The sequence below is a fragment of the Neltuma alba genome, unplaced genomic scaffold (assembly GCF_004799145.2).
Source record: "Neltuma alba isolate B1F8T4 unplaced genomic scaffold, ASM479914v2 tig00012043_pilon, whole genome shotgun sequence".
NCBI classification, from domain to species: Eukaryota; Viridiplantae; Streptophyta; class Magnoliopsida; order Fabales; family Fabaceae; genus Neltuma; species Neltuma alba.
The window spans coordinates 15,861-37,577 of NW_021636608.1; the positions used below are offsets into that span (position 1 = coordinate 15,861).

At 33.2% G+C, this 21,717-nt stretch overlaps 2 protein-coding genes across 3 annotated transcripts; both read right to left on the reverse strand.

Annotated features, from left to right (window-relative positions):
- Positions 1-8,420: 8,420 nt before the first annotated feature.
- On the reverse strand, positions 8,421-11,194 carry LOC114721495 (protein IQ-DOMAIN 1-like). Of its 2 annotated transcripts, none has more exons than XM_028907307.1 (4): positions 10,962-11,194; positions 9,898-10,098; positions 9,683-9,796; positions 8,421-9,288 (listed from the first exon to the last, which is right to left on the reverse strand). In XM_028907307.1, exons 1-4 carry the CDS (start codon positions 11,148-11,150, stop codon positions 8,743-8,745), a joined length of 1,050 nt encoding a protein of 349 aa, XP_028763140.1. In that variant the 5' UTR covers positions 11,151-11,194; the 3' UTR covers positions 8,421-8,742. The 2 variants fall into 2 exon arrangements, with proteins under 2 accessions (XP_028763140.1, XP_028763139.1); XM_028907306.1 differs by having other exon boundaries at positions 8,421-9,291.
- A 2,536-nt stretch (positions 11,195-13,730) lies between these two features.
- On the reverse strand, positions 13,731-17,624 carry LOC114721496 (IQ domain-containing protein IQM1-like). The gene is made up of 8 exons (XM_028907308.1): positions 17,203-17,624; positions 16,414-16,528; positions 16,033-16,098; positions 15,813-15,901; positions 15,262-15,349; positions 14,808-15,038; positions 14,585-14,686; positions 13,731-14,357 (listed from the first exon to the last, which is right to left on the reverse strand). Exons 1-8 carry the CDS (start codon positions 17,622-17,624, stop codon positions 13,890-13,892), a joined length of 1,581 nt encoding a protein of 526 aa, XP_028763141.1. The 3' UTR covers positions 13,731-13,889.
- Between the last annotated feature and the right edge of the window lie 4,093 nt (positions 17,625-21,717).

Sequence of the window (21,717 nt, forward strand, 5' to 3'; positions counted from 1 at the left end):
CTTATTTCTCTTAATTAGTTTTATATTATTGGAGGGAAATGTGTATAAATGAGGTTAATATATCTCTTTTCACTCAATCAATTAAAAGGAATTTTTTTCGGGCGAAAAAGGAGGGGGGGAAATGTAGTAGAAGCCAGTACCTACGTTTACTGAATTTCAAAAGCACTGATTTTTAGAGAATTATTAGGATGTGTCCAAACAAAACATGCCATTACATCTCTAAATTGTGGACAGTTTTGGTTGGATTATTTAACTTCGCACGTGTTCTTCTACGAGGGAAACATTAAATTAAAAAAGATCCAACAACGTGAAATTTTTTTTTGGAGAAATAAAGTACATAATATGATGAGAATGGATTTCTTTACTATCACAATGATAACTGATGCATATGATGAATTTAGAAAGAGAAATTATAGAGAAAGCAAATATAATGAGTATAATGACGAGATATGGATTTGATCAATGCTCATCTGGTCCTTAATATGAGATCTATTTAACTAATTTGATTAGATTAAGGAAGTTAGGTAAGTTAGTTAATTATAAGAAAAGTAACCTATTTTTCCTAAAATACCATAATTATCTTTCTTAATACCCCATCTCCCTTTTCTATTTGATTATGGTTGAGGGAGTATCCATAGGGTAATTTAAAAAAAATTGATAAATATGATAAATGTGTCTTATATTTAGGACTAAAACCAACTCGAGAATTGGATCTTATATTAACGACTGGAGGAGTATTTGTTTTTTGACCGAATGAATTTAATTAATATACGATCATATTTTTTATGTTTTCCTAATGGCCTGTGAATGCATGAACGTAGGAAATATAAAATGGACAAAAATGCCATAAAGAAATAATAAAATTAATTTATTTTATATATATAGAGAGAGAGAGGGAGAGAGAGCTAGATATTACATGATACCTTTAACTAATACTCCATCTGTCCCTTTTATAAGCAACCTTGAAGTATATCTCGTAGATCAAAAAGTAAGTTAAAAATAATAAATAGATAAAAATTAAAATTTTTTTTAAAGTATCCTTATTTATGGGGAGAAAGAGTATAAGAAAGAAAATAAAAAAATTCATGTATATTGGGTATTAAAACAAGAAATTAATAGGTGCAAGATAGAAAATTTGCTATAAAAATTTAAAACAAATTGCCAATATTTTTTATATTTAAAGACAAGAAGGAAATGGTAATTGTTACTTTAGAGAGCAAGGGAGTAACTATATTTGTCCTCCACCAATACTCTATTTATGAAAGCGACTCATTCCGATGAGCATTTTCTTAATGGGTTGACGTTTATTTAAAGAATAATTCAAGTCAAGGGCATCTTAATTAACAATCATAATAACTTATTACTTAATGACTTCTTTAGTAATTAAATGTAAAATATCCTAAAATGACATTTATAATGAACTAAAGGGAGTAGTACGTATGATACACTCCCTAATGGCAAAAACAAAAATATGATATATTTTTTTCATCCTAAATATAAAAGTTAGATAACTACACTTTTAGTCCTATTTATAAGTCACTTTCAATAAATTTTATACAGGCTAAGAAAAATCTTAAACTTCATTAAATCTCATTTAAAATTTAATAACTTTTCAACTTTGTCTCTATTTAATACACATTATATCTCATGTAAACAAAATCAACACAATAATAAATGAAGGGCAAGATTATACATCCCTACAAAAAATTTGTCTTATTACCCTATATATGGAAACAAAAAATGTCTTATCTCTCTGCCTTATAAATAAGATCAGAGAAACAATTTATAAAAATTGAAAAAATTAATTAGATTAGTTATTTGTGAAAAGAAAAAGTGTGCTAGTTTCTTGAAATATTCATTCACTTGTCGAAAGCTACCCAAAATAATCTTTTAAATAATTGCAATTAATAAAAATAATTTAGAGAAAGAACAATAAATTTGAAAAATAAATCAGATTCTTACATTTAATATCAAAATAAATATATCTACTAGCATTTACATAGAACTAAGCCAACTAGGGGAGTACCAGGCTTGGCAATTATTGATGATATTAACAGCGATCCGAGGTTAAGAGGATAAATTAACACTTTCACCTTAGGGTCATACATAGTCAACAGGGTGAAAATATAGCTACTAATTATTGAAGCACAGTGAAAAATGATACTTCTTGATCAATTTGAAAGCCCTTTTGTTTTTTTTTATCTGTTTCTCTTTTAACATAATTGGCTTGGTGTACGGATTCAAACCCATGTAAAACATGCTTGTCTACTTAGGTGAATGAATTCTTTTAAGTAATGATGTTTAATTATTCTTATTCTTTCTAGACAAACAAGGTATCATAGACAAGGGACATGATAATGTACTATTTGTTCCAATTCCATGATATAATTAGCATCTTGAATTTATTTTGATACATATATAGCTATCTATATCTTTGAGATCAAGAAAACTAAATGAGAGACGTGTTATGTCACTCAACTTTCAAGAGTTATTAGCTACATAAAGAGAGCCAACACAATATTCAATGAACTTATCTACTCCCTCTTGCCTTTATTACAAAGGGTCAACAAGCTAATTCATACAGACAAAAAAATAACAGTTATATCATTAAATGTGTTCCAAAAATATAAAAAATTTTAAACTTACGTACCCTTATAACAAATTTCGAGGAGCTAGTGAAAAGTTACTTACATGAGTAATAATAATTTGTAACTAGGGGTACTTATAATAAGGACCAAAAAATTTTTTTTAGACAATCCCTTATAATAGAGACCAGAGGAAGTAATTATTAGTCATTTTTTTAGATGAAGAGAGTGTGTTTTATTAAAAAGAAAACATATATAATATTATCACATCATTTTATAAAATGTACGCTCAACCACGTGGATCATCATTTGCATATATAGGAGCTGCGTTTCATAGTCAAAATTTGTGTTGATGGCTTTGCGTGCATTTGCATAAGTGAAGGAAAAAAAACTCAGTACACATTGATTGTCAATTTTAATGATATAGAGAGAGACATCTTTTTATGTATAAAAGATGGACAATTCAATGGGTTTTTGATTCTCAATGATTCCAAATAAATAATCATCATTCTCTACACGACAATGTCATTTAATTTATAAAAAAAAAACATTATATATGCATGCCATCTTCCTAGCCAACCAAATAATTAACCTCAACTTCTCCAAGTATTAACTTTTCTAGTCCATTATTGCAATTCTATAGATTAATTCCTTATGTGTGCCATCGTTATAAGTTCTTGCATGCACTTACTTGCATCACACAAAATATATCGAAGTTATATATAAATATCAGTAGCATGCAGTAGGGTTAAGTTAAAGATATGAATATATATCTGAATACTTTTGGGATTGATTTCTCAAAAGGTTACATGAACTTTTAGTTGAGTTACAGAGAATGGTGCTGGGACAACGATCGAGAAGAATCTAATTGCCGGCCACTTTGTGCACACTCGTAGGACTATGCGTTTCATTTCAAGAATTTAGTTGGCAAAAGTATGATTTCTCTATATATAACCCTGTTCTGGGATTCCATCTAAAGCAGTACTCGCATGCAAAGAAAACAAAGAAATCAGAATAATCAATAGCAGAAACGTCCAATCATTTTGTTGGGATCGGTGATGATGATCTATGTCTCAGTCTGCAAATCATGCAGCGAATTTAGATCTTAAAGCTCTCTCTTCTTTTGTTTTCACTTGTGCTTCTTCCCTCAAACATTTGATCAAAGTTTAATTCTCTAATCGGCTGATTAACCAATGGTTTTTAATTAGTGACTAGTGACAACGGCTAATTGTTAATTAATTCTGTCATTGAGCTTACATATAAGAACAAATCAATCACTTTTGGTATGATTAGGTAATTAAAAGCCATACATGCAATGAACATTCTCTATGATTGAACATCTTTGTCTTCCAAATTGCCTTTATATATAGATAATAATATACAGACACACACACATAAATTTATGAACACAACATTCAGGTGGGAGTGATGCAATCAGTACACAGTAATATTATTCATTTCACTTTTAACGTCCAATGTGCTTAAATAGCATATCCGCTTATTCTTTATGCATGATTACTTTATCAAATTGATTCCTTCAAATTGATTTCCATCCAACTTTCATGCAAAAGCGTGTTGATTTTTTAAAAAAAAACAAACTATTGATCGTGAAATTGAATCACTAACAGAATCAAATTTGCCTTTAAGATATTCCATCAGCACTTGAAACAAGGCAAAACCAAGCAAAGCCAGCGGCAGAATCTATTGTAATTAGTAAAATATTCAAAAAAATCAAAACCCCAGAGATAAAGTTTCTCAAATATAATAATGTTGATATGTAAATCAAGTGCTTTAATATATATATATATCACACTGTTACTGTAAGTGAATAATATTGCTTGTTATGATGCGTAAGGTTAAAATCTGTCACAAACAAAAAAGTTTCCGAAGCATGGTGTATCAATTGTTATATAAACAACAATATAAGTCTTAGCTCATGAAGTGGGGTCAGCTATATGGAAACTATTGTATTCCATTAATAACTAAATCTTTGAATAAATTAGTAACAAAAAAAGTATTTCAAAGAGTGTTTTTTTTTTCAGTCTTCCTCTACCCTTTTTGAAAGACTATATACTGCTTAATTTACCTTCTTTACTGACATATCAATGTCACAAAAGTGATGTAAAAATTGTTGCTTGAGAAACAAAAAGAGGAGAAGAGGAGGAGGAGGAGCTTGAGGAATGCTTATAAAACAAGGAAGATGAGGATTATAGGGGCAGTGTCCAAACAAGATTCTGTAATTAATTGAAGCACATGCAAACATTTAATAGAGTGAGTGGCATCTTTTACTTTTTTTGTTGAGCCTTCAAAAGGACTCTTGTGGTCAGACACTCTTGTATTTTTTATCTTTCCTAACCCATATCTTTGGTGAAACCAAACCCATTCTAATTCAAGTGCATGTATTATTGACATTTTTATATAAAGATCGCTGTGTAATTCCTTTGTCCTTCTCCTCTTTAAAGACTGGTTTTGGTTTAGGTCACTTTCAGTAGTCAAACTGTTTCTTCTTCTCTCTTCTTATTTTCTTGACTCCCGAGAGAGAGAGAGAGATTATATTCCCCCCATTAGAAGAAAAGAAATTAATATATGTGTGTGTGTGTGTGCAAACGACAACCTAAAACAACAAAACAAGGATATCTTGTAGCTCACCTAAACTCGTGTTCAAGTCACATAAAAATTCAATAGTTTCAGTTGTTCCTGTAAACTGTTGTATTGATTTGATTTCTCAGAACTGGTGAGAGCTAAAACACGCGCGCGCGCGCACAAATGAGCTTGAAGAAGAGATATCATATTGAACTACTCTTTGGGTTGAGATTGCATTATTCCGATGTTAATTGCTTTTCATCTAGCAGAGTATATTTCACGAATAACAAAACAACTTTTACTGATGAAAAATATTCCAAGTGCTAGATTCCGTGAGTGACTTAATTAGCCTAGAAATTCCAAACCAGTGCACTTTATTCCTTGTACATTCCTTTCACAGGGATCATGGGTCGATGCAGGTAAGAATAAGTACTGGAGGGGATGAAAATTTTAACTCAAAAAGAAAAGAAATGGCAAGTGCTGTCATAATTAAATTTGCGTTAGACATAAAAAGGTGAAAAAATGAACCGACTTAATTCGAATTATCCAGAGAGTCTATCAATAATTGGTCTCAATATATGGCATATAAGGACCACACTGGTCTTATCACTATGGCCACCAGCACAAATAATAATGGGAACATATAAACAACACACACACACATATGTTGTGTGTGTAGGTGTTGTGTAAAAAGCAAAGAAACAAAACTGGAGATGGTCCACAGAAAAGGGAATCTGAGAGAGAGAGAGAGAGAGAGAGAGAGAACATGGGGCAGGCTTATTCTTCCTTCTATTCAGGGCAACACTCCATGAGAGGAAGTTTGAAAACTTACTCCAAACTTGAAGCAAATTAATTACAGCTGAGCCCAAGCTTCTCTCCTCTCTCTCTAAACACTTTTTTTCTCTGTTTGCTTTCTGTATCTTTCTCTCTCTCTCTCCCCCCCCCCCCTCTCCTTGCTTGAGATGAGAGAATCTTCCATCTATTCACACATTCACAAAAAATTTCAACTTTTGGTGGCATCCTGATTTATTGCCTTTGTTAGCGCATTTTCCCACGTGGGAACTCTGTGTACAGAGCCAACGCCAATCCCAATAACAAGTGACAGAAGCCAGATTTGGATAAATCTGGTTGTATAAAGTTAAGCATGCATGACATGTATACTTGTATATTTGCTTGTCTTGTCTGCAATTAATTAATTTGCTTTCTTTGTTTTATTTGTATATATGTTAATTGACCCGTGTCTATCTTAATAACTTTTATGTGTCTGATTGTTTGTATGTTGACTTGATTTACTAAAAACTTTTAGGGCTGGTTTATGGGATAGAAAAGAGAACGGGATGAAATAAAATAACTCTATATATCACATGTTTATTCATAAAAATTAATAATATAAATAATAGTCGTTTATCAACTATCATGCAATGAAAATGGTTACCTTTCCATCATGCCAACCAGACAGCTCCTAAGTCATGCATTATATATATATATATAACTCTAATTAATTAGATATGTTTATCTTATTTGTATATTGAACTTCCTGGAAATCTCTCATAATTATCATTTATAACGCTATCTCTGAGAGAGGGAGGAAGGGAGAGGGAGAGGGAGAGGGAGAGATTTCATGTTTTAATTCATAAAAATGTGATATGGCGGATGTTACTACCATTCTATATACATGAAAGGGATTTGTATAACCTAACATGTCTCATTCCACCTAATTAATGGTGTTCCCTCTCGTGTGCCTAATCTTCTATGATAATTGTGCATCATTTCAAGAGATGAAAATAAATGAATTCCACTAATAGTTAAATAAATAATAAAACAAAGCCACATATAAATCAAACATGGTAAAGGGTTTGTTTTATAAAAGCACATATTCAATAATAGAGGGGGAGATGAAGGACTATACAAAAAGATCAGAGGAACCTCATCACGTTTATGTTGGGTTTATTATATGAAACTTAAATGGGCCGGGATCATATGTAAATTTGACTAGAATTTGTGTACGGAAAATAAATTCGACAAAATAGTAGGGGTGAATATACTAAATCCATCAAATTATAAAAATGATGGCTCTCAACAACCTCATTATAATGAACGTACGTAGGCCATGCAGTAGAAAGAAGTCAAACTTTAACGGATTGTAGAAACTGTCCAGCGCCTTATCAGAAATATGGCCAGCCTTCTGAAACTGACCCACGAACTATTTCATCGTTTAGTCTATTTAGAAACTGAAAAAATCTTCAAATCCTTTATTTGGTGTTGATATATTCAACCAAAGAGTGATGCACAAACAGTTAAAAGTATATTGATGAGGCTGATTACTGTGTGGTCCTCTCTATTGGACAACTCTGGACCATAGTAGAGATCCTGCATGATTACATATATTATCATTTTCTTCATGTGGACCACATGGTTTACCATTAATTATTCTTTCTTTCTTATATGGGAAAAAGATATGCCCAATAAAGCTTTACTTATCCCTAATCTTGAATTGCTCTTGCCTGCAACATCTTGGTTTGCTGATGTTTTAGTTGCAAGTATTTGTTGCGTGTTAAACCCAAAGCATGTAGCTTTCGTTGTAATGTAATTTTCACTTAAACTTCATTGCTTTGACATAATCACTCTAAAATTATTTAGTACATCATCTTTGATGTTGAGAGATGTTGCATTCCTAAGCAGTGAAGGAATGCCTCCGAGGCAATGAAAAAGCTTGCTTTATAAAACATCAAGGTTCGAAGCAATTTTTGGCCCACTAAGGAGAAAAACTTCTGCAGATTATCTATGTGTCGCCATTGATTATAATAATTCCGTACCACTTAGTAATCAGTGTCAATATTTGTATATAGAATTAACCCGACAATACTGTAGATCCATTGTTACTTTGGATTTGGGTGCAGGATTTAAGAATTCCATATATTTGGACAGTCTGAGTTGACTCTAGTTAATGAGCAATAAATCAACTTCATTCCAACTGTTCAACTTGAGGTTTTAATGAATGGTTGTCATAAATGGGTTTGATCTTAAATAGTTTGAGTTCTTGAACTGTTCATGCTTGGGGTTCAATACAATGAAGAATATGAATCATCTACAGCCATATATTCAATGCTCGAGTCCCTGAATAGGGCAAACATGTGTATATCCATTAATGAAATGAAATAAAACACCAAAAAGGAAGTAATGTGATATATGATGCAAAACCCACTTTTGATATATCTCTACACTAAAGTATTAAATCAGCCCCTATCTGCAAACTTGTACACTCATTCATCTCACTATGTCAATGTGACAATGGACAACAAGCTGTTGGACTAATTATAAATAGACACATCAGACTAACTCTCCCCTGGTTGAGGAGACAAGACTTAGGTAAAGTCTTTTTAGGTGATTGTAACCAAGTTCTCCAATAAGAACATACCATGTGAAAGGATTTTCTCTTTAAAAAAAAAAAAGAAGTTTCAATCATATTGTGTTGAGCTGTAAACGACTTTCACTTGTTATGTTTTTCTTTGAAAAACTTGACAACAAAACCTTCAAAAAAATTTTGACCTAAGTTTTTCCCCATGGAAACCTTTCATCTCCTGGAGTATCTCCTCTGATAACTTGCCCTCTGAGGTGTCGCATAACAGTCTCTCCAAAAATTAATGGAAGGTTCAGAACCAGAAGTGCTTCTAGCATCTCCATTCAGGGAGGAACACTTGCAAGCTCTCTGTTTAGCCTTGGTTGACTCCGTGAAATTCATGAAGCTCGGTTTAGGAACACTCTTTTCCTCAGGGGATGTGCACGAAGCTGAAAGAGGGCTATCATCATACATACACTCAGAACTTATAGCAGAAGATGATGATAATGATGATGGAGCTGATAGGCTGGTCATGGGAGGTTTTAGTGAAACCCTGGTTGTCACAGCATTCTTTCTTGCTCTGGGGAGAACAAAGTTATCATTTTTCCTTGATAATGGAGTCCTATCCGGCGAATCAAAGTATCTCTCTGACTTCAACCTGTTTTCCCATGGCTTGGCTGCCATCCACCGCTCTAACAAGCTCCTAGTGTCTAGATTATCATGCTTCAGCGGAGACATTGGCCTTGAGATTCTCGAGTTTGGACTGGCACTCGCTCTTGATTGCTGACAACAAAAGAAAAAGGTAATTTTTTCATCTAATACAGCATTATTGATTCCCTAAGGACAGCTTTTTCGAGTGTCATAATTCTATTAAAAGACCCTATCGCAGAAACTCAAGAACTGATGAAAAATGTTGATCAATGTACACAGATATATTTGTGATCAAATGCAGCTGAGCAGGTCATCCACGTTCGTTACGCAAATGTACCTCACCAACGAAGCAATAAAAGGAATTTCAAGCTAGAAGTAAATTCAAGAATGTTCTAGACATAAGGCATGGATTATGAACTTGGATTCCAAACACACGACCATGAAACAAAGCACTATGTACCACACTTACAGACTATGTTATCAGGCACCAATCCAACAAACATATCAATAAAGTTCAGATTACCTGTGTAGAAAGAGAGTATGCCATTGCTCTCTCCCTTTTGATGGCTGCTTCTTGTCTCATTTGTAGCTTTGCTTTGACTTCATCCACACTTCCTGGAGTGTCGCACCATCCTTTCTGACAGTTTCATTGTACAGACAGTTCCATGTTAAGCGTACATAAATGTCAACATGATGAATTATGGAAATAAATTGCGAAATGTAGTTTGTAACAGATACCTCAGCCTGCTCAAGAGAATTTGCTTGAGTGTGTTTCCTGTCTGGAGACAAACTCACACTCCTTGCTTTCACACGAGCCTGAACTCTGACAAGAGCCTGCATGCACCTCAGAGTTACTGCTGCTTGCTTCCTCACTTGCCTCCCACGAAATATTGCTTGAATCCTCACCACTGCCCTCAAGGCCCTCAAAGCTCGTCTTGCCTGCAAATTCAATACAAGAAAATGAAATTATTATATGAAGTATGAACAGAAAATTAAAACACCAACGGAAAAGATGGAATCATGATAAACACATGTTTAATGTACTAATATTTCACACGCATGTGATCCTGCGGAAGAATAAAACACTCTGATCCAATTTACCATAATTGATTAGTTAACCGTGTTGGTTAATAGTATTGGACAGGCTTAAAACAAGAAAAAAGAAAGTAACAGGGCCAGCTGGACTAACCCCTTTATTGGATGCCCACGAGCCCAACACATTGGCTATCGATCCGTAATCAATAAATCAATAAATTTTACACGAATAAGAATATCTTTAAGGGCCGATGCTGTTTTGAGAACTCAATCCTAAACTGAATTCCTATAGAACGGAAGCTTAATAATAATAAATAAAGCAGTCAGCCTATCAAGCTAAGCTCATTCAAACAAAAAGGGAAAAGAAACGAAGCTGAATCGCCATATTTTCCTCAATAGATATTAAATTCACTACGCGGGAAGAACTTACCTCTCACAGACTGAAGTTTTGCTACGATTGAATCTTTTCAAGTTAGACGAGCAAAGGTACTATTCCATTAATATAGTGTCTTCAACAGAAGTTTTAGACAAATATAATGTTCTTGGTGAAGAGGTCACGCTAAATACAAGGATATAGGAGATATACTGAACGCAGAGTATGCACTTATAACTAATCTCCAAACTCGCTCGATTTCAAAGACTAGCATTTCTCCCATTTGGGCTAAAATGTGAAATTCGTCTTGGGTTCGAAGAATGGTAAGCATTATTCTAGACTACAGACTCAGAATAAAGCAGAGTATAAACAATTTGAATATGAGACCACATACCAAGAATCCTCGAAACAGGGCCTGAATGCGAATGGCAGCCCATTCCTGCTTGATCAACAAGAAACCTTTGGGCGGAGCTCGGACCACAGCAGCCATGGCAGCAGTAAATGCATCATTCGACAGAGGGTCCGACTTGTCTGATACGACCCCGTTTCTCTTCTTCGTCGTGCTTTTCGTGGATGGGCCCATGCCCCCAAAAGAATTCCTCCATAGCCTCCATTTCTTCTTGCTCTTATCAGCATCAGTCTTTTCCCGAAAAAACAAGCAAAAAACAAAAACCCAGCAACAGAAAGATATTAAATAACATGATAAAACACAATGTAAGGTTTAATAAGCAAAGTTCCTTACTCGATCATTTGGAGAGGGCTTTTTTGATGAAATGAGTAATTTCAGCCACTTTCCAGAACCACCCATGGGAGAAATTTGAAATGAGCTTCTTTTCGCAGAGCAGAAGAGAAGATCAAGGTATAATGCAAATTGTGAGTTTCCTAGGTTAGGTTTCTCTCATCATAGTTTGCTTCTGCTCGGTTAATTAATGCATTAGGCAAGTAATGAAAGTTATAGAGAGAGAAGAAGGGGAGAGAGAGGAAGAGGGTTTTTGAAATTTGAAACTTGCAACGCAAAGAAGAGAATAAATGAAAGAAAACATAACGGATACAAATTGACTTTTTCTTTTTCCTTTTCTTACGTCACACTCCTGCTTCAGTGTTGACAAGTCATGAACGCGACATCGTCGATAGCAACCAAACGATGTCGTTTACATTGGAATAAGAGGCCAAGTCTTTCACTTAGCGAACAATTTGTTTTTTAAACTTTTTTTTGTTTTTTTAAGGCCAATTTTTTATTGAACCGAGACAGTGACGTTATTGATAGGCCTCTTCAATATAAGCCCATAAAGGCACAAAACATGTATATTCTATAAAACAGGAAGCACTTCAATTTTGGGCGCCAAAAAAAAAAAAAAGAGAGAGAAAAGGAGGGAAGCACTTTAATATCCCAAAGGAAATTAGACTCTATGCGAATCTTGGATCCAACCAAGAACAAGTTTATCATTAATCAAGTCATTAACTCTTGGCAGATATATCAACTTTGTTATTATTTATAATTATAATCTGTTTATCTATTTAACAAGCTTCTCGAGAAATTAACGATGATACTAAAATTGCTTCTGGAAAAAAAAAATACTTTAAAGTCACAATTACTCCATTGGATTTACCTGAAAAAATATGTAAGTTAATGGTTGAACTACAAAATATTTTGAGGTGTTAAACGCACTTAAAAAAATATTTCAAGTTATTCGATGAACTTTAATTCAAAAAAACATATTTTCTTTTATTGATGACTATAAAAAATTTATTAAAAAAAAGCTACCAAATTTTTGTATAAATTGAAGACACACTAGTTGGCAAAAATAAACAAAGAAAGAAGAAGACACACTAAGATCTCATTATAAAAATCATCATGATGAAGATTGAACAACAGGCATATTTGCACTAATATGTAGAGCTTAACAACGTAAATTAGTGTCGCCTTGTGTCAAGAGTCCAAGTCATATAAACAGGAGTTTTGACTCCAACTCCTAGATTAAGTGCCTCACCTTTTTAAGGAATTTTGGTCAATCTCAAGTTTTGAACCGTCCTTCGTCCTCATATGCATTTAACTTTGTTCTCTCTAACCAAACCATATCTTGACTTGTTAGAAATTTCTCAACCAATCAAATATCCCGGCTCGTCGCTCTTACCAATCAAAGCATTCCACGACACTTCAAAACTATCTAGTATCAATTTGTTACCTTTTTTTATTTGATCTATCTTTCTAAATATATATATATATATATAATATTGCCAAAAAAATCATATTTAATTGATAAATTGATGTTCGCTATATTTTTTATTCAAATACGTCAACCTTCACAAGTTGTATTAAATTTCAATCACGTTTAGTCAAGTTGGTTAGATTCATTTAATGTTGCACTTTTTTTTTTCAAAGATTTAATTTAAGTTAGCACGAGCTATACTAGGTTTCATTTCTTAAGAAAGAGCTTGGAAAAAAACTTAACTGAAAAGAGTTCTTCAATTCAAAGATAATTTTTATATTTAAAAAAATTAAAATTCAAAATCTTCCTTCAGATAAACTCAAAATCTTTGGTGTCTAGTGTATTTGATAGTATAAAATGTTATTAGCTTTTGAATGATATATATATATATATATATAGTGTCATATATAGAAATAATTAATTTGAACTTCTTAATTATATCATGCCATGTTTCAAAGTAAACTCCTTGACATGTGCTTGTGGGGGGGGGGGTGAAGACATCATGCTAACTCGTTTGTGTCTAAATTATCTGTATGTTGAATATGATGATGTGGGTTGGGGACATTGCTTGAAAAACTAAATTTGCAGAAAGAAAGGGGGGGAAATTCACAGAGGCAGGTGGAAAGTTAAATTGAAAAGAAACAAAGAAAAAACTATATATGTCATTAACTTGATTATTTGAATTACAAGAATGGGATGTTGACTGCAACCCCAAAAAACTATTGGGCATGCACAAGAATCTGACGAGGAGAGAGTAAGAATTCTTGTGCAGAGAGATATGGTAAATGACAAGAAGATTGGACCAAAAGGAATAATTATAATTAACCAAAGAAAGAAGGAAAAAATGAAGTAAAAAACAAATATGGGGTTAGCTTCTACTTTGTGTCCCTTCTTCCTCCTACAAACTCCTGTCAATAAATGGTCCAAACTTAAAAAAAGGGGCTGAATGAGTGCCTATACACCTAACACCTTCAAAACGTTGAACAATAATAACCTCACTAATTCACAGAGACCTACCAAGTGTCCTAATATCATTATGAATTTTGAATTTGAATTTGAAGGAGTATATCAGATCATCATGAACCTGATTGAGAGATCTAATAAGGGTAGAACTAATTTGAAGGAGTGCTGTTATTAAGTGGGGCAGGAGGCCGAGGAAGACTGAGATGAACTAGTCTAGGTGATAAGTGGAATTGGGAAGAAGGTCTTGGAGAGGGAATAGGGAAATTCACGAAATTAGAGTTAGGGTTTTGAGTAAGTCTGGGAGAGAGATGAAGGTGTTGAAGGGCTTGAACTCGGAGGTTTGTTGGGTATTCTCTGACACAACCAATACGAGGACCAGCTCCAGTAGTCCATTTGCTGCTTGACATGGACTTGTCGGCATTTTTGTCTTGACGAGAAGACGATGAAGAAGAAGAAGATTCCACGGCCACCTTGGTGGTGGGGCCACCCACTGCTTTTGCTTTGTTAATGGCTGCCTCCCTGGGACCCTCATTGGCTTCTGTTGTAGACTGCGCTTGCTGGCCCACCTTATCATCAACTGGCTCAGAAGGAGGCACATCCTCGTCTACAGCATACGTCTGCATAAACCCGTTTCAGGAAATTATTTTTCAAATTAGTATCTTTACATCCTCGTCATTGGTCGGCTAAATCTAATGGCCATGGTTTACATAAACCTCTGTCTGTGTAATGACTTATAAGCTACTTTTTGGACTGTGTTTTATATGAAGAGTATTTATAGTCCAGATACTATGAAGGCGTACGTTATACAGAAAAAGGCTGCTTAAGATTCTGGTTTTTTCTTCACCTTTACATTAGTCAAGTCCACATTGTGCTCTTGCAGGAAGGCAAGAAATTCATCAAAGTTCTTCTTGGTTGGACGGTAATGACCACTGTATGGCCATATAGCCTGATCAACAATAACCAAATGAACTGACATCAATATATATGGTCTTTGCATTGTTCCTTAGAAATTACGGAGTTTAAGAAATTATGATCAAACATATATATATATGTATATTGAGTCTTACATGAAGAACTCCACTGAGAGCAACCAATCTTCCAGAAGCAATGGTGGCGCCACCGGCAAGAAAACTAGAGTGTTGAAATTGGCCTTTCTTCTTCTCGCCTACATACAGAGTTCTGGAGCTACTTAGTACAAAAATCCACTTGGATCCTTCCTGAGTGTGAACTAGTTGTTGGCTTTGTGTAAAAACTAGCCTTCCATTCTTCACACTCACTTCATATGCCTCCCTCTCTTTCTGCAATATCATTTCAACCAAAACCAACCAACCCCATTATGACCTGAATTCCTTTCTGGGCAAACAGTTCGAAATGAAAATCTTTCCATTCAATAAATTAATTAGTAATACTATTCACAGATATATGGCAAAGTCAAGGCAATATAATGCACAGGATGGCTTTACTTTCAGAAAAGAAAGAAACTTCAAGTACAGATGGGTATATGTCGGTGAAGAGACTTACGGGTCCCAGGTACTTTATGCACTGCTTTACCAATTTGCTCCTAGGGCACTCTTCCAGATTTACTTCTTTTCCATCTCCAACGTCCAACCTTACAGTACATTCCGAAATTACAAATTAGAAAACAAATCACTAAAATTATTATCATATCTTAGTGGATTCATTATCAGATTTTTTTATTACAATTTAATTTTGATATTAGCTTTCTTTAAAAGCAATTATAGCCTTCTTCAAATAAAATACAAATTCTAAAATTTCATGCAAACAGTTTATAAATGAAACTAGTCCTTGTAATTGTTCATCCCTAACAAATACAGAATTTGTTCCCATTTACTACGGCAGGTGTCTTTTGACGTATGAGGCAGGTAATCTTAAAATACATATATCCTACTTGTGCGTGTGTGTCCATGTGTGTACTACGACATATAGATAAATTTTTTTCTACAAAATATATATTATAAATAATGAGGTACGTATAGTGCCTTATAAAAAAAATATTTATTTATTATATTTTTATATAAAAATTAATAATAACCAGTGTTATTGATATTTACCAGTAGAAAAAGGGTTGAGAGCTCTGGCTATGAAACCAGACATCATAGTAGATGTGAAGGTTGTGGCCATAACGATGACGAGGATCAATCTGCACAGAACAACACCAAGAAAAGTCTGAGCCCTTGATCGATCTATGAAGAAATTTCAGGGAACGTGGCCTTAAGAATCAGGCATTAATGGTCAACCTATAGACTCATTTGAAATTTTGAATGAACTTACAGCTTCAAGCCAATGCCTCAGCGCTAATTTCTGGGCCATCTCATCTTTGGACAAGCCTTTTCCCACCTACCAAGCAGGAAAATAAATAAATAAATAAAGGCCACATTATTCAAAAAGAATTCTGTCGACTTAAGAAGAGATTGAAAATTTGGAATTCTTCTCTCCAAAATTATTGTTAGTCTTAGTCAAAAATCCAACCGGAAAGCCAGAGGCATATATGTGTGTGATTAAGTTTAATTATGTTTGAAGCAATGGCTTAAAGAATACGTGAATTATTATGAATGACGCCAAAAAGACATTCCAGTCTTGGCAGCTCAGTCAAAGTGCTAAAAGGAAAAAAGGTTGTAATTAACTTTGGTTCCAATATGAAAAAGGGTGTACCTTAGCAGCCATGGTCCTCGCTCTTGCCCATTTTGAAACAGCTGGTTCTGATTTATCTGAGTCAAAGTATGAAATAGAGCATCGGTTCAATGTTGCAAAGTCTATAGCTTTCCACCTGTAAGAATTTAATTAAATTAAACCCACTTAGTGTATCAATGAATAATGATGAATTTGAAAGCAGTGGAAATCAAAACATGAAATATGCATAAAGAGGTACGCTTGTTTCTGGCATAACACATACAAGAATACATTTTTCCTGGTCAATTTATCGACCCACATGACGTTTTGTGAATTAATATATATATATATAGGGTAGTTATTTATGTAAAAAATCAAAGAAAACCCATTCAACTCGAGTAAATATAAGGAAATAAATGTTCCAAACATTGAAATATAAACCAAAACCAACGTAACAGAGGAGAAGTTTAGGAGTTCAAATTGATGCCTTCTTGGTAAAACCCAATTGTCACGCACGATGATGAACAGGAAATAAGATTTAAAAAAAAAAGCATAATATGAAAATAGTTTCAATGATCGAATCAAAAGTTATGATCTCTCAATCTCTCCAAGATTTGTTCATCACATAAGACTCATCTAACCAAAAAAAAAAAAAAGGTTTCAAGGATCGACCGGTGACAGAGTTGACCACCAACTCAAGTCCGTAAGATATCACTTTTTGTCAAGTTAGTCAACGTGGATCGGCCCCAGCACAAAACAGAACTAACAATCATAATATTTTTCAAAGAAAATCAAAGAAAGAAGCATAAGTTTGGTATAGAACAAACAAACCATAGTTCCTCGCAAACAACTGCACAATCTGCTAGATTTCTTCGTGTCCGATAACCCTTGTAAACTTTCTGCACCTTAATTGCCGCTCCCTCAAGCTCTCCATTGGACTTAGGAGAGAACCATGTTGTTTCTGGTTTTGGCAACAGAGCTGTTGTGGAGCTTTGTTGATTGAAAAAGTCCTCAAGTTTTCCCTCCGAATGGGATTTCTCTGTAACTAGATATTTGAATGAGAATGAGGTTTGGAGCTTCAGATTCGACACCTTCCTTTTCTTTGGACATTTTGATTCTTCAGTAATAACCCCGTCTAGTTTATCAGGTTTATAGAAATCGCCGCAACTTCTTTTCTTGAAGCTGCTTGTTCTCAATGTGATCTCTCCTTCCTTAGACTCAAAGTTCATATGTCTAATCGCTACTGTTTCCATTCCTCTGCAAAATGAAAGAAACATGGAAGTTTAGAATTTTCTTCAATAGTTGAAATTTAAGACCAAGACCATTTACTATTGATTATTAGCTTTGACCATCAACCGTGGACTTCATCTTATATACAAATGCAGGTTGCAGAACATTCAAATCCCAAGCAAGCGATTCTCAGTAAAAGTCGAGTCATCATCTTCCCTGTTCTATATGATTTCTGGTAAACTTAATTGCAAACAGAACAGAGGCACAAAAGTATTGATACTTAGACTGCAACCATAGGACTCCAAAGATTGGGACTAATAAGTAGACATAAACTAAAGACTAGGAAAATACGAAGAAACAGAGGATCGAGAAAGAGATGTAAGATCACGTACCTCATGTGCTGTAGAAGAAAGAATCCAAGTTATGACTCCGAAATGGGAAGCCAGTATCCTACTTTTATAGACCAGAAGGAGTGGAAAAACACGAAAGGGATGGATGGAAATGTACTGAATGTGATTTCTTCAAACACGTAGGAGAAAGGAATTACTGCAGAAAATGGAGTCCTCCTTTTGGAAGTCTGATGCCTAAAACCCGGCTTGGTTTTGAATGGGAAGAAAAGAAAAAAAAATGAAGGCTGTGAGACTAACGAAGTCCCATGAATTGGGTTATGTTGAATAGAAAATCGGAAACTTGGGTCACACTTGCAGAAGCCACGAGGGCTTTGAATTGAATTAAGTTGAAGATTTCAAACTGGAGCATGAACATGCATACACACTCACCTATCTATATATATATACACACGTATTTGCGTGCGCGAGAGAGAGCATTGATGGTTATGGTTATGTTACTTTCTTAAGGAATCAGAAATGGTAACGCGGCAAGGCGGAAGAAAGAGAAAGAGTCAAAAGAGAGAAACTCTGGTCTGCTGTCTGCTATTTGGCGATTTTTCACATATACTATCTGTTCTGTAAGATTTGGTTAGGAATTAAATTTGCTCCAAAATATAATATCAGTCTATATTGTCTTGCAAATTTATAATTTTTTTCCTCAGAATATATTTATTGATTGTATATACCAAGAGGCTCCAGTTTCAATTCATATTATTAAATATGGTAGTTTAGGAAAGTTACCATACATATGGTGTAAATAATTAATTTAACTATTTTTTTAATATTTTTATATTAGTTATGTAGTTTTTATATTAATTTTGGAATCAGCTTCTCTCCTCTACCCCTCTTGTACCGCTTCATCATCGTTGGATTAGATTTTAATGGTTCATATTTAACACACTATAAAAATACTATTATAATTTTAGTTTTAAATTTTTAAAATCTGATCTGAATAGTTCATAATTATAGATTATTATTATTATTATTATTATTATTATTATTATTATTAATAGTAGTAGTAGTAGTAGTATAAAGTAGCTTTTTCTTTCTTATTCTTTTTTTCACCGTAGTTGTAAATTGTTCAAATCAGATTTTAACATTTCAAACTTATTTATGTATTTTTAAATAAAATTATAATAATATTTTTATAGAATATTAAATATGAATAATTAAAATCTAATGTAATGGTGATAAAAGGAGCAGGAGGAGGAAAAGGGTAGAGGAGAGAAGCTCAGTCCTTTAGGATCTATTTGATATGAGGGAAATAAAAGGAATATGAGGAGAGGAAAAATTTTAATAAGTTCAATTTAAAAAATTCAAAAAGCGAGGTTAATAGCTAATTTTGTTTGCTCTTATATCTTATATCTTCTTTTTATCAAAATTTTATAATCCTACTTTTCTAATTTTTTAAATCAAGCTCGTTAAATTTTTTTTCATCTCTCTTTGTTTTCAATTCCTTCATACCAAACATAGGATTAATTTTACGGGTTTGAAGATGGTATGTAATTACAGTTAATGCATGACAGACGAATTTTTCTATTTCAAATATAATGTAAAACAGCCTTTTTCTATATCATATATTAAAAACTTTTAATTTAAAAATTAGATGCTTTTATGATGCTCTATTATATCATTTTTTTTAATAAAATCATAAATTTAATAAATATATTATGCATATGGTTCATGTGGCAACACCATGATAAGAAATAATGTGCAGTTCAGTTACCTAACTTTGTTTGATTTTAAGTCTAATTAGAAATAAAATAAAAGGGTATTTAAATTTTTCCTCTGAATCAAATAGATAGTTGCTAGATATAAGGACTCGCCACGTCGAGTGTGTTTTTTTGTGTTGCACTCCTATGTTAAGTTTAGTGTTATAGTCACACGTTTAAATCTTACATTTAATAAAATAAAAACAAATCTAAGTTATTGAAACATTTAAATAATTTAATCGTCCATGTGATTATATCAATCCCTATATATCTCAGCTATAAGATCTATTCAATTAATTATCACATTTCATTACTTTTTGCTCTGTTTTGCTTAAGTATAATGTTTGAGATCCAACGATATCGATACTTTGTTACAAGATGACTGTGTTGCGAGGATACGCAACCCCCTATATGACATATAACAACACAGACAAATTGGTAACAAATCCTATATAACAGTGAAAACGGGATTCCATATGTCAACCATGTTATACAAAACATTTAGAGTTAGGGTTGGTAATATAAGCTAATTTATAAGTTGCAAGCTAAGCAATACAGCTAAAAAAACTTATCTCCACACGGGTTCACTTTTAGCCAATCCAAACCTGTATATGCAGGTTGGTAAGCTAGCCCAAGAAAAGTTATACTTTGGATGAATTGGCTGAATTTGCCATTTTTTGCGCATTAAGCTCCTAAATTCAACTTATATTACTTGGTTTATTGATTATTATTAACCATAATTTCAATTTCTCTATAAACTTTTGTTATTAGATTGCTTTGCTTATATACTTTAATTTAAAAATATAAATAATATGATATCTTCAAACGTGCATAAATTTCTCAAACCGATCAAAGGGGTTAAATTTTTTTTTTTTTTTAAAAAGAAACGTTGATTTCCAATTAATTGCGCGTCGAGAAATTCTTCAGATTCTAAGCCCGGTCGTGAAATGTACTCCAATTGATTGTCGATATTCTTAATGTATTTATTTTAAAATATTTGTCTAAGAAAGAGATTGATGGGTCAAATATTTCTTATTTTTATTTTAAAAATAAATATTCGTTGATGAAAAGCTATAGTTAGATTTGACCTTCGGATGCGTTTAGGTGCACCTCAGAGTGCGTCCTCTCCCCCACCACCCCTCCCCAAAAAAGTTAAAAAAAGATCAGAGGGTGTGCGTCCCTGATTAGACGTTACATTAGGGGGGTGCATTTTCAGTAAATCATGCCCATGAAATTTTGAAACTTTTTTATTTTTATTTTTAAACTTGAGAGCATATATAATTTAACCCAGATTATTTGATAAGAGTTTAAGATGAGTTCTACCATTCAGGGGCTTAAAAATAATATCAAGATATGTAGTACTCTTTCAATATTTAATATACTACCTCCGGTCCTAATTATAAGACCCAGTTGACTAATTTAAGGAGATTAAGGAAGTAAGTTAAATTAGTTATTTGTAACAAATAAGTGTTGTCATTCCTAAAATATCCTTGCTAATTAAGTGTGTTGGTTAGAACTATAATTATTAGAAGGACTATCTTGGGAAAAAATGCATAAATATGAGAGACAAAATGGATCGGGGTCTTATAATTAGGACCAAACTAAAAGTCAAACGGGGTCTTATATTAAGGACCGGAGGTAGTAAGACCTAATTAGTTAATTTGAGTATATTAAAGATATTAGTTAAATTAGTTAATATGATATATTTTTTCTACAACATCATGAGCATCTTTCTTAATTTCTTCTCTCTTTCTCCTATTTGATTATTATTGAAGGATATCAATAGGACTAATTTGGAAAAAAAAATTGATAAACATACGAAACAGATCTTATATATGAGACCAATATTAACTCCTATATTAAGGAACGAAAGAGTATCTAATATCATAGGGTATTTTAAATAGATGTAACTCTCTTAACAACTAGTTTGTACATATACACAATTTTTTTATTTTATATAACACACATCTAAAAAGATTTATATTGTATCATAAGTTGAGTCTAATAAAAGAGTT

Excerpts from the sequence above, each read along its gene's own strand:
- LOC114721495 (XM_028907306.1), bottom strand. The coding sequence starts at position 11,150 with ATGGGCCCATCCACGAAAAGCACGACGAAGAAGAGAAACGGGGTCGTA. Across the intron at positions 10,099-10,961 it reads CCCTGTTTCGAGGATTCTTG|GCAAGACGAGCTTTGAGGGC; the intron begins GTATGTGGTCTC and ends TTGAATTTGCAG. Across the intron at positions 9,292-9,682 it reads CATACTCTCTTTCTACACAG|CAATCAAGAGCGAGTGCCAG; the intron begins GTAATCTGAACT and ends TTTTGTTGTCAG.
- LOC114721496 (XM_028907308.1), bottom strand. The coding sequence starts at position 17,624 with ATGGAAACAGTAGCGATTAGACATATGAACTTTGAGTCTAAGGAAGGA. Across the intron at positions 16,529-17,202 it reads GTTGTTTGCGAGGAACTATG|GTGGAAAGCTATAGACTTTG; the intron begins GTTTGTTTGTTC and ends AAATTCTTACAG. Across the intron at positions 14,358-14,584 it reads TGGACTTGACTAATGTAAAG|ACGTATGCTGTAGACGAGGA; the intron begins GTGAAGAAAAAA and ends GGGTTTATGCAG.